Source organism: Rhincodon typus, chromosome 17, assembly GCF_021869965.1.
Source record: "Rhincodon typus isolate 14 chromosome 17, sRhiTyp1.1, whole genome shotgun sequence".
In the NCBI taxonomy this organism is placed as follows: Eukaryota; Metazoa; Chordata; class Chondrichthyes; order Orectolobiformes; family Rhincodontidae; genus Rhincodon; species Rhincodon typus.
In genome coordinates this window covers 52,506,970-52,520,701 of record NC_063348.1, presented here as the reverse complement: position 1 = coordinate 52,520,701, position 13,732 = coordinate 52,506,970, and the positions used below count along the sequence as shown (strand labels likewise).

The window sequence follows — 13,732 nt, the reverse complement described above, 5'->3', positions numbered from 1 at the left end:
CCTACTATCTCGAGAAAGGATCAGTTGTTTATAGTAGCTTCAGCGCTTCATGTGGGATCTTCCTGGACCAAAGATAAATGAAGTGAATTGAATATTTTAAGTAAACTTGAATTTCTACTTGTCCTTCATGACCATTGGATGCTCCAAAGTGCTTTACAGTCAATTATACTTCTGAAGTTTAAGGATTGTAATGTAAGGAATAGAAATAGTAACATGACAGTAACTAGTTAATCTAGTCAACATGACAGTAACTAGTTAATCTAGTCAATGTGACAGTGACTAATTAATCTCTTTTCTTTATGATGTTGCCTGACCAAGGGGTAAATACTGTGAATAACTTCCCAGTTCTTCTTTGAGGGAGGGCTTTTACATTAACCCATGAGGACATCTAGGGCTTTGGTTACTTATTTCATTGCAAAGATGGCAATTCTAACAAGGCTGATTCTCTGAGTCCTGCAGTCAGGGATCAGGCTTGATCTTGACGGTCAGGTTCTGGAGTATGACATGGTTTTCAGACACTGAAGGCATGTATTAACTGAATCATAAACTGTCCTGCAGCGTCAGGTTATATTTTGACATAACATCAGTTGTTATCATTTCCCGCACCAGCTAAGGCTATCAAGAAGGACTCTCCTCAACCTGTTCCCTCGTCTGAGGCGAGGTGACCCTGAGGTTAAACCACCACCAGTTGCCCGTCTCTAATGACAGGGTAGGCCTTTGGTCCTTTGGGACTGTGGTAACTTTACCTTTTTCCTGACAACCTAGCCACAGCGCATTTTGAGGATCACACTCAGCCACCAGGTCTGAGTGCTTTCTCAGAATGTATTTTTAGTATTTTACTGGAGCTCGTGGAAACCATTCAGACCAGGAAAGTATCCCACATGGAGCTACTAATAAAGAACACAAGCTACTTCTCTAGTGCTCATGAGTGAACTTATTTAATGACTTAACTGTGTCCAAGGTAGAGGCTGTGTCCCTGTGGACAGTGTTCAGTAGCAGTTAAATATGAGAACTTGCATTTACACTAAATTGACAAAATTAAAGAATTCTGTTCATTTGTTCTGCTCAGATGCTTAGCTGAATGCGAGTTTAAAATGATAAACATTTTATGATAGTGAAATCTTTTAATACATTTAATAGAATGTTTTATATGATAAAAAATTGCCACTTCACTCTGTGCTTAATAAAACAGTTACAATGATAGCAGCTGCAGTATGAATCCTTAATGAGTAACATAGTAAACATTTCTGAATTTTGCAACAGTGTGTAGCAAGCTCCAGAGAGTTACAGCCAGTTTTTGCAGTTCAGAAGTTGAGTTGAGAACTCTCTTGACAAATAGCCAATTGGTAAGCTTTACCTGTTCTTTTGCAGATGAAGTGAAGGAGTGGAGCACCATAGAGTCTGAGCAAAGAACGTATGATTCTCGGAGTGATCATGACTTCCTCATTCAAAACACATTAAATCGTCAGTCATCGGAAACTCAGGATGAAGAGCAAGAGGTATTATTTTTCTGTCACATGTTTAATGGCGTGTGTTGTGGGGAGACCTCTAACGATCACAGCTCTGCTCATTTCACAGAATCCCTAAAGTGTGGAAGCAGCCATTCAGCCCATTGAGTTCATACCCCACCCCTCCAAAGAGCATCCCACCCAGACCCACCCTACATTTCTCATGGCTAATCCACCTAGCCTGCGCATCTTTGGACTATAGGAGGAAATGCACCCAGACACATGCAGAATGCACAGACTCGACACAGAATGTTGCCGGAGCATGGAATTGAATCCAGGTCTCTGGTGCTGTGAGGCAGCGGTGCTAACCACAGAGCCACCTTGCCACCCCATTCTAGCTTTGCTTACATTTATTATGCTGATGGCATAACAAACTTAGAGAGGAAAACTGGGGTAATTTTGTTTCTGTTTTACTGCCTGCGTAATGACCTGAAAGAACAGATCGCTTGTCAGTTATAGAAGACATCTGATTTTTATCACCTTGATTTCAACAGAAACATTTCTGCCTCACAACTTTACTACTGCCGTCTTCTTCTGGAGCCATCTCAATGTTTTTTCTCCCTGCAAAAACATCTTACTAATTGACTGATTCACTGTAATGAATGATGCCTGTCCTCACAATGAAAATAAGATTATGAAGTATCGACAATGCCAAAGTGATAGATATCATTTGAAAGACCAGGCATTGTTAGTCAATGGGCCATTGCTCGAGAACTGGGCATAATGTCATTGATCTCGCAAGAGACCGTTAACTTGAAACATTCACTTTCCTCTTAGATGTTACTAAACAAAAGAAGGAGGATCCACTGGTCATGTCACTTGATTAGTAACCTGGAATCCCAGACTCATGTTCTGGGAAGATCGATTTGAATCCCACTGTGGCAGATGGTAAAATTTGAATTCACCAATAATCAGGAATAATAAACAGGTGAGAGTGACAGCCCTTGACCTCAAGGCTGCCTTCAACGTAGCATGGCATCAAGGAGCCCTGGCAAAGCTGGAGTCAATGGGAGACAGGGGGCAAACTTTCTAATGGTCGGAGTCATATCTGGCACATAGAAAGATGGTCGTGTTTATTGGAGGTCAGTCATTTCAGCCCCAGGAGATCTCTGCAGGAGTTCCTCAGGATAGTTAACGAACTATCTTCAGCTGCTTCCTTCCATCGTAAGGTCAGAAGTGGGGATGTTTGCCGATGATTGCACAATATTAACACCATCCGCAACTCCTCAAATACTGAAGCAGTCCGTGTTCAAATGCAACAAAATTTGGACAATATCCAGGCTTGGGCTGAAAAGTGGCAATTAACATTCACTGCCACACAAATTTCAGGCAATGACCATCTTTAATAAGAGACAGTCTAACTCCTGACATTCAATGATGTTACTATCACTGACTTTCCCACTATCAACATCCTGGAAGTTACTTTTGACCAGAAACTGGAATAGCCATATAAGTACAGTGGCTACAAGAGCAGGTCAGAGGCTAGGAATACTGCAGCAAGTAACTTACCTCCTGACTCTCCAAAGTCTGTCCACTGTCAATAAGGCACAAGTCAGGAGTGTCATGGGGTAACCCCCCACTTGCCTCAATGGGTGCAACATCCAAGAAGCTTCTAACATCCAGAACAAAGCAGTCTGCTTGATTGGCACCACATCCACAAGCAATCACTTCCTCCACCACCATAGGAAACAGGTTATAGAATTGTAAAAGCATTTAGTTGTTTGACAGTGTCAAATGAAGGTTTTGGATTCGATGCTGTCTCCCTGTAGACCTATGGGCACCCTTTCCAAGTTTTTGTTCCCTTTGGAAAGCTACTATTGCATCTGCTTTCACCATCCTTTTTGACATTGCACATCATTGCAACCCCCTTCTAAAAGAATTTCTCCTCATCTCCCCTTTAGTTGAAATAAAGGCTGTGGCCAAAATTAACCCCTTCTCTGACTAAATGAAATCTACAATTTTCGTTGGAGCTTCTTGGTCAAATGAATGCCAGGTTTTCTAAAGCAGCGGTCAAAAGTAATTGAAAAGTTATTTTTTTCTATAAAAACAGCACGTGTAGAGAGAGAGAACCAACACCATAATTGTTCCCAAATTATCATTTTTTTTAAATCAGACTGTATATCTGCAAAAGTACACAGTTAAGTCAAATTTAACAAGCTTCTTGAAGCTGTCAATTTTTTTTTGTCCAATTTTTCATCTTGTCAAATTTTAACATTAACTGGATCCTTACAGCACAGGAGCAGGCCGTTGTGTCTGCATTGGCTCTCCAAAGAGCATTATAATGTTATGCTAATCTCCTACCTTTTCCCTGTCCCCTTATACATTGTTTCTATTCCAGTAACCATCCAATGCCCTCTTAAATGCCTCAATTGATTCTGCAATCACCACACCTCTGAGGGATGCATTCCAAATCTGGACCACTCGTGTGAATAAGTTTTTACTACATCAAGTTTGTTGTTTTCTCTACTAATGATAAAGAATGTCAATTGAAACCAGTGAAGAGTAGAAACTATTAGGGATAGCAAGAGGGAATAAGAATGCCTGAAACGTCTTTTTAAGAATGCTAATTCTGATGGTTCCTGTCATTTTATTTGACACTGCCCCTTGTATCTTTTGCCTAGGATGACAAATGCTCAGAGATGTCATTCGGTCTTTTCTTCAAAGATGGGAAGAAACGGATTGACTACATTTTGGTCTATAAAATATCGAGTATACAGGTGGAGAAGAGGAACACCTTCGAAAAAAACCTGCGTGCAGAAGGACTGCAACTGGAAAGAGAGGTGTGAACAAAACAAAGTTAGTTTGAATGGAGAAGAAGGTCTAGCAATATAAAAAGAATACAAGTCAATTTCTGTTTCATTTGGAAAGAGTATCCAGGGCCTCTCCCACCTCAGCGTCCCTTTTGCCTCAATCTCTCTTTCCTTCCATTCCATTATGGAGCTTCCCTTTCCTTTTTCTCTCTTTCTGCTTTCTCTGCCTCTCTACTTACTTAGAACCTGATCCTTGTGCTGATACAAAAGGGCTGCAAGCCGAAAGGTCAGTTCCTCCCTTATCTGTTGATCTGAGTTATCTATCTATTGTTTGGCTTTTATTTCAGATTCTTAATATCTACTCAATTTGCTTTCACATTAGATTATTTATAACAGACTCTAATGTCACTAAGTTCAAAAGTCTCTGTGGAAGTTTCTGCTGTGTTTGCACTCCCCTCTATTTATATCTCTTTTCACTCTATCTCGCTTGCTCTCCCACATGCTCTCTCACACTCACTCGTGCTCTCTGTGCTGCGCTCTGTCTCATGCTCACTCTTGTGCTCTCTCACATGATTTCACACATGCTCTCCCTCTTGTGCTCTCTTTTTTGCACTCTGTCTCATGAGCTATCTCTCTCGTGCTTTTTCTTGCTGTCTCTCACACACTCTCTCCTACACTCTCATGCGTGCTGTCACTCTCTTGCATCGCTCATGTGTTTTCTTTTTCTTGTGGTCTCTCTCTCGCATGCGCTCTCTCTCAATTTCTCTCATGCTCTCTTTGTCTTTCTTGCTCTCTCAGGCTCTGTCTGGCTCTCTCTCACTTGCAGTTTCTCTCTCTCTCGTGGTTACTCTCTCTCTCGTGGTCTCTCTCAGTCTTTCTCTCTTGCACACTTTCTCTGTTTCATGCTATCTTTCTCACTCACCCATTCTCCATCTGTCTCATGGTTTCTGCCTCTCTCTCTCTCTCTCGTGCTCTGCATCGCATGTTCTCGGACTGACATGTACCACTCTTAGCAGTAAGTATGAGCCATGGATAAGGAAAGGCTTGGTGATTAGACCCTGTGGGGAAGACAGCCTGGCAGTAATATCCATCTGCATTCCTACATTGTACTTGGATGTTTGGGTAAAGCAGGAATCAAAATCCACTTAGTTGGGAAGAGAAGAAGTAGTTTGAGGAAACATAATTATGCAATAAATTCATGGTTTTGTATCAGTTAGCATTTATTCATTGTAGGATTGAGGTCCAGGACCATGAGAACGGATCTAAATAAAACATATCCCTTGATCAATAAACTATAAGCCAGTTGAATTGGAAGAAACTGGAGACTGGTAAACATTAAACATATGTTTACTCACTGAGTTCACTGACGTCCTTTAGGAAAGGAAACCTGCTGTTTCTATCTGGTCTGGTATATATGTGACTCCAGACGCACAACAATATGGTTGACCTTAGGGGAAATTAAGAATGGACAATAGGTTTAGGACTCGCCTGTGATGCCCACATCCTATGACTGAATGGATAAAAATCATTAAAATATTCTCAGCAAGTACTTGTGCCATTTCAGAGAAAATTCGATGACATTATCTAATTTTAGAAGCTCGTTCATTGAAGATGTTTGCTTGTAGCTCCATTTATCTTCTAGTAATGTTGAAAAGATTTGAAAAGACCAGCCAATTTAGTAAGGGATCTACACGTATTTATTAATTCCTTCATTTCATTGAATGAGTATTGCATTCTGCAGTTCGTCCTGATCCAGATCAGTGTCTGTACAATGAGGAGACTTTAGCTATAACAAAACTGTCAATGAAATTTGGGTATCATTTTCAGGCAAAAAAATGCATTTAGTTGCCTTTTTGTTACTGCAATGACACTATGGTTGACCTTGTGTCTATTTTTTATGTAAGAAGTGATCTGAGCATCATGCAGGTTTATTTATAATAATAAACATGGAGGAAATATGTTTTACAGATTATTTTCACATGATAACTATGGATTTTTTTTCTCTGTGAACTGTGGATTTAAATCCATTTAGCAGTAAGTAATTATGAAACAAGTAAGGGATGCGATTAGTGCTGAGCTCTGTTTCACAAGGAGGTTCTTGTAATATCTATAATTATTTCTTAGCACAGCAGGTCACTTTGTGATAATTATTTCCATTATTTTTGTCTTTTCAGACTATGGTTCTTAATTAATAGAATCCAATTCTCAAAAAGCCTTAGCATTATACTCAGCTTAGTAAAACTGGGAAAAATCAGTCATCCCATTTATTGATTGATTCCAATGGTGAAAAATGCCCTCAGGAATATTTAGATATATACCTAGGATGTTTAAGTCAATCAAACATTTGAGTAAGTTCATAGCTTTCTATTACAATTCTTACAAAGTCTTACTTTAAAAAATTTCAGTTGGTTCCTCATTAAAGTTATGAAACGTCTTACAAAAAATGTTTTTTTTAAACTACAGAGCCACTGTGTCACTGTTATTTAATGCACTGCTGCAAAATATTGTGACTGGATTAGGGATATTGGTTTAGATTTAGCCTTAAATAATCTCTATTAAGTAAACAACTATTGAGGGAATACAATGTGATCGGGCAGAATGGGATGAGGTGTAAAAGATAGCTTGTGAATTTGATGCAGAGTGGAAAGATGCGATTTTTTCTCGATATCATTTTCTTCAGCTTCCACAAGCTGCTAACTGTTCAAGGCTTTAATAAGGTGATCGTTTAGTGAGTTTGTTTTAAAACATTTGGCCCCTCTAAACTCGCACACAGTTGTTTAAGCTAAAACTGGAAATGATATAAGTATGTTATTAAAGTTAGAATTTAATTAAATAGACTATTTGGTGCAACTACAGACAACAGTTCAGTGATGCTTGTACACTTGAAACCTAACCTAGTAAAGATGACAAGGCAGGCACTTTGTTGCAATTGTAAGATGTGGACATCAGTATTTTTTTTCCCCCTTTATTCGTTAATGGGATGAGGATGTCGCTGGCTAGGCAGCATTTATTGTCCATCCCTAATTGCCCAGAGGGCAGTTCAGAGTCAGCCACATTACTGTGGGTCTGGAGTCACATGTAGGCCAGACCAGGTAAGTTTCCTTCCCTAAAGGACATTAGTGAACCAGATGGGTTTTTCCCCAACATCAGCAATGGATTCATAGTCATCATTAGCCTCTTAATTCCAGATATTTATTGAATTCAAATTCTACCATCTGCTGTGGTGGGATTTGAACCTGGGTCCCCCGAATGTTCTCTGGGTCTCTGGATTCACAGTCCAGCAATAGTACCACTAGGCCATCACCTCCCCTTATTATCCATGCCATATACATGTCCATCACCTGTCTGCAGTTTGAGGAACTTTGAAACCAAGTTCACACGTGCGAGTTACCCAGACACATTTTTTCAGAACATATAAACAAAAAAGTGCACTGGCAAGTAAGGTAACCATAGGAAAAAAGGAAGATAAAAGATACAGAGTTAAAGGCTTGTTACCTGAGTGCGTGCACCATTTATAACATGGATGTTCAATAACACACGTATAAATAAATGGGTATGATTTGATAGTCATTGCAGAAACATGGTTGGAAGTGACCACAGCTGGGACATATAACATTTTTGAAAGACTGGGTGAAAGCGAAAGGAGGTGGGATGGTTCTGTTAATAAAGAATGAGTGAGAAATGATCTTTGTTCAGAGAATCAAAATGTAGAGTCCGTTTGGGTGGAGGTAGGGAATAACAGAGGAATATCATCATTAGTAGGAGTGGTTTGAAGGCCCCCTGGCACCAACTATACTGTGGGGCAGAAATACATCAAGTAAAAATAGAGAATTGCAATGAAGTTTATACAATAATCATGAGATATGGAATTGCACCCAAGATCCCTCTGTATATCAATGTTCCTAAGGGGTCTGCCATTTGCTGTATACATCCTTTTGCATTTAATCTCCCAAAACGCATCACCTCACGCTTGTCCAAACACCATGTTTCATTTCTCTGCCCAACTGATCTATATCCTGCTGTATCCTTTGACAACTTTCCTTACTATCCATAACTTCACCAATTTTCATATCATGTGCGAAATTATTAATCAGATCACCTAGATTTTCATCCAGATTATTTATATATATATTACAACCAACAGAGGTCCCAGCACTGATCCCTGTGGAACACACTGGCCACAGACCTCCACTCAGAAAAAACACCCCTCCGCAATTACCCTCTGTCTTCTATAACTAAGTCAGTTTTGTATCCAACTTACCAACTCACCATGGATCCCATGTGACTTTATCTTCTGGACCAATTTACCATGAGGGACATTCTCAAATGCTTTATTAAAGCTCATGCAGACTAAATCCACTGCCCTATCCTCATCAATCGTCTTCATTATTTCCTCAAAAAACTCAATCAAATTTGTGAGACAAATCCGTCCCCCTTCCCCACATAAACCAATGCTGACTATCCCTAATAAGTTCATTCTTTTCCAAATGCAAGTAAATCCTGTGCCTCAGAATCTTCTTCAATATTTTCCCTGCCACTGATGTAAGGCTCACTGGCTGATATATTCCTGGATTATCCTTCTGAAGCAATTGGTTATTCTTCAGTCTTCTAGGACCTCACCATATAAAGGTCTCTGTCAAGGCCCCAGCAAATTCTCCCTTATGTCATTTAGTATTCAGGGATAGATTCCATCAGGTCCTGGGGACTTAGCTACCTTAATGTTTTTCAAGACATCCAACAACTCCTTCTGAATATTGACATGTCCTAGAATATCAACATATTCCTCCCTAATCTTACCAGCATCCATGTCCTTCTCCTTGGTGAATACCAATGTGGAGTAATCATTAAAGACCTCACCCATTTTCTCCGTATTCCACACAAAACTTCCTTTCCATTATCCTTGAGTGGACCTATCCTTTTGCTAGCTTTCCTCTTGCTCCTAATATATGTATAAAATGCCTTGCGATTCTCCTTCCTCCTACTTGCCAAGGATATTTAATGGCCCCTTCTAGCCCTCCTAATTCCTTGTTTAAGTTATTTTCTGCTTCCTTTATATTCTTCAAAGGCCTTGTCTGATTTCAGTTTCGGTGTTACAGAATAAGAGGTATTTTGCCTCAGTACCAGAACTGATACCAATTTGGTAAGAATATTGATAAAACCAGTTCGCCAGACATATGGATTAGTCTAACTTCCCCCAGTGTCCTTGAACCAAGAGGCTTACTATGCTATTTCAAAGAGCTCTTAAGAGTCACCCACACTACAGTGGGACTGTAGTCGACTGTAAGATAGAGTCCCTTCCTTAAAGGGCTTCATGAATCAGGTGTGTTTTGTGATAATTAACAGTAGACTTGTGATCAGTATCCTTTTTCTAAAAATTGTTTATTGTAATAACTAATTAAATTTAAACTCCAACAGAGGCCATAGTGGAATTTGAACCTGGGTCCCAGAAGATGAAAATTCACGTTTGGATTACTCGTCTCAGTGACATTCCCACTCTCTTACTGCTGCTGAGGAAGCCCCCAACTTTAGTGTTTCCCAAACATTTTTCTCCCATGACTCCACTTTGAGGGTTGAAAATTGTCTCAACCACTCGGTAAGAAGTGGATTGCCAGCCCAAAAATTTTGGCTTGCCTATCCGTTTGGGCTCCTGATCACTCTGGGTAGCCCTGTCCTTTGTAGCCCTTTTGACTACTGAATTACAAGAGAATAAATTCACTCACTCAAAAGTTTATTATGGTTAATGGAAGCCATTTATTGCTATCCATAATTACAGACTTAACGCGGGCATAGATTTGAAATGGTTACAGAAAAGTTTAAATGGTAGCAGAATTAACTTTTTTTCCTTATTTTGTAAAATATAAAAAAAAATTCAATCTCTGATCTTTGCAATTTCTACTCATGGTATGATGCATTCAGAAGCAATATAAATTCATGTGATTGCTTGCAATATGTTAGTTATTTTGCCTATGGACATTTCAGAAATTTAGTAATGAAACAAAAATTTAATGGGACTTTTACTGTGAAGTAATATTGCAATATTTTGATTGGCTATAGATAAAATAGTCATTTTACCACACATGATATTTGTGAAAATGACACTAATCCTTCATTCATATTTGGTCAAAAGTTTGCCTGAAAGTGACATAGATTTTTATTTAGAATTTTTTTGATAGCAATTTAATTCTTATTTATTAATTTTTCTATCTGCAACCTCAGCAATCACTCACAAATAGCGACATAATGTTTGTGAAACTCCACGCTCCTTGGGAAACGATTTGTAAATACGCAGAAAGAATGAACATCCACATGCCTTTTAGGTATTGTAATTGTCTTACTGTTTTTTTCAGTCTCTGTTAAATCGTTTATTGTTAACTTGTGGTTTGGAACATATTGGAATAGGAAGATCGGAAAGTATCGAGGGAGGGACGATGCTTAAAGTTCAATGTTCCAGTTAGACCTGCTGGCTGGAGAGCCAGCTTATCTTGCAGAGTGACATCAATTACTGCACTGGTTAATGTCACCATGAATGCTCAAACGTGCCTCTTTCCTGTTGACCCTCAAGTTAAACTCACAAACCTGTCATCTCTCTCTCTCATAAGAGTGCAAACTATAGCGACTCTCATCATATATCATTTGCCTGACACAAGGTTTTAAAATCACAGTTAACATGAGAATTGTTCACCTGCTCCAGTAAATAATACATTCTATAATAGTTGTACAGTTGTTGCCAACTGTGAAATGTACAATTTCCATCCATACCCTTGGCAGCTTGTCAGAATTAACTCAGGAAAACACATACTAACAAGTTGATAGCTAAATTTTGAGCATGTTTCACAATGATCTCCTGCACTGTTAAATAGTAATGAACAATATTTTTTACTTAAAATGCATGTATCTATAATTGAGCATGTATATGTGGATGATGTAATCATAAGGTTCTCATAATTATTGCCATCTTTTTCCTGCCACTTGAGAAAGACAGTGAGGAATGTTATTTTGTCTTTCCAAATCCTCCAGTCCTTAGAATTTTTTTCCTATTCTTCCAGGAAAAAATGTTATTACACTGATTGGAAGAACAAAGTGATGAGCAGGTTGGTAGGTGCTATGCAGTGTTTGTTAATAGCATCACATAAAGATTCCAGTTGATAGCTGCAAATTCAGAGCTGGGAGCAATCTGTGAAGTTGCTGTGTGGTGTCGTGCAAATTGTAAAACGAATAATAAATACAATTCAGAAACAGGTTAAAGGACTTAAGTGACAGTCACATTTTAAGTGATGTTGGTACTGATGTACAGCCACAACTGCATACCTCACAAAGATTGATCAGGCTCTCAGACATGTAATCAAATATATCACAACAACATTCTGAGATTTGGTGAGATATTTATGCCTTTTTGTCAAGTCGTACTTCAACCTGTCATTTTTCATCTGGTGACGTAGATGCGCTGAAATTATGCTCACTATTACAGATTCCAGAATGAGTTGTGGTCTGTGTACAAAACCATACTCCTGCCATAAAGTAATACCCTGTATTACAGTATTTCCGCTGTTAAGGATAAATCTTTGCTGTGAGCTTTGCAAAACAATATATAATTGCAGTTCAACTGTTAAAGATTGTCTTAAAATAAATGTATCAGGCAGGCTGCTAATCCAAAAGAAGCAATCATTAGAGCATTCTTGTTTTTTTTTTGGATTGGAATTGTGGGATCTCCTGTCAGGGATATGACAGCTTGGCCTCTCTATTGTAACTGAACTGGAAATTACATTCTCTGAAGCCTTAGAGCTGAACTGCCAATCTGTAACACTCGGTCTTGTCAGCCTGCTTTTGATGCAGTCACACTCACGGAACACTTTCTTTTATGGTTAGCAATATTTCACTGTAAAATAGCACCAGTATTTTTGGACTTTTCGGTATTCATGAGCACTGAAATTGATTGATCCATACTTATTGCATTTGTCAGGACATGCAACTTAGCTCCTTCCAATTGATTCTATTATGATTTAGGAGCATTATTTTAGCTTGAAGTGTTTCCTATTTATTTCAGACAAATTCAGTGTGGAACATTAGGTTTTCTTTAGACATTCACTTGTTGCTGTCCAGCCTGAGCTGAGGCATTGAGCAGATATACCTGCAAAATTGGTCTTGGGTACAATGCATTACTCAGTGTGTTATAGAATAGAAAAGTATTTATTTGAACAGCAAGCCTTCGCACCGAACTTTGCAGTGCCAGATTTTCAAGGATCTTAAAACTGTAGAAATTTGGCTTTGTTAATTCTTGACTTTTGCCACTTGCAATTGGCTCTAAATCATTTTACTCTATGTTAAATGTACGACAGGTTTGTCAGGAGCATAAAGTAGATTTTTTTAAATACAAGGAGACCTCCCCACCCCCGATTAATCAGAATGCACCATTGATGTGTTCAAATTAGTTCATTTAGTGTTCAGATTTCTCCTTTGTAATTGTAAAATTGTAATAGATATGTATTCATATAGTTCCACAACCAGGGGTCACAGTCTAATGAGAGTGGTGGGCCTGTGGAATTCTCTGCCACAGAAAGGAATGGAGGACAAAACATTGAATGTTTTCAAGAAGGAATTAGATGTAGTTTTTAAAGCTAAGTGGATCAAAGGATATGTAAAGAAAGTGAGAACAGGGTACTCAGTCGGATTATCAGCTCTGATCATAATCAGTGGTGTAGCTGACTCGAAGGGCTGAATGGCCTACTCCGGCTCTTTGTTCTATTCTATGTTCCTTTGTTTGCAACTTTGCTACATTATCTGATTCAGTAGAAGCTTGAATTTCTTCCCAGCTTTATGTGGTGGTCTCCCCAGCTAGACAATCAGCTTTTGAGAATTTGGTTCCCCATAAAAATGTTTCTTTAGATCAATCTGTTGTATTTTCCGATCATTAGCTTGCCAGTCTTGTGAAAAGAGCAGAACCACAAATCTTGCAGCTCAGTTCTGGTGCAATGAGAGGAAAGGCAAAGATGTCGATTTTGAAAGCATTTTTAAACCTTGGAAGGTTACAGTATTTTGTTGTGTAAAGTTGCAATATTTTCCACCAAATAAAGCATCCCAAGCTCACGAGACTTGGCAGGGAATTACAGCTGAGTGCAAACTGCTGCATATATTTTTAAGTGGAATAAAATATATTAATATTGTTAATCACAATTAGGGCAATTGATTTCAAGTGCAGGTCAAAAATTTGAAATTGCAAAGGAGCCACTTTGCTGTAATCATTTTTCCTTCTTTGTGTGACTCATTTTATTTTCATAACTTAAGGCACATGTTACATTTTGTGTAGAGTAGTATCTTTTCCACATATCTGACTGTCATTTGGCACATTTTAAATCAATCCAAATATCTTCCATGACTCTGTGAGTCAAGAAAACCAAGTTTAAAAAAAAATGAAAGACACCTTTAACCTTATATAAGAGACAACAAGGTGCAGAGCTGGATGAACACAGCAGGCCA

The 13,732-nt window shown here is 38.7% G+C and overlaps 1 protein-coding gene across 1 annotated transcript in view; it reads left to right on the top strand.

The window, feature by feature from the left end:
• Positions 1-13,732, top strand: part of LOC109935611 (anoctamin-3-like) — a 197,521-nt gene that overhangs the window by 153,661 nt on the left and 30,128 nt on the right. Inside the window, exons 2-5 of the mRNA XM_048606894.1 lie at positions 1,372-1,499; positions 4,130-4,288; positions 10,475-10,575; positions 11,305-11,349. Coding sequence (XP_048462851.1) covers positions 1,372-1,499; positions 4,130-4,288; positions 10,475-10,575; positions 11,305-11,349 — 433 coding nt within the window. The remainder of the gene's footprint in view (positions 1-1,371; positions 1,500-4,129; positions 4,289-10,474; positions 10,576-11,304; positions 11,350-13,732) is intronic.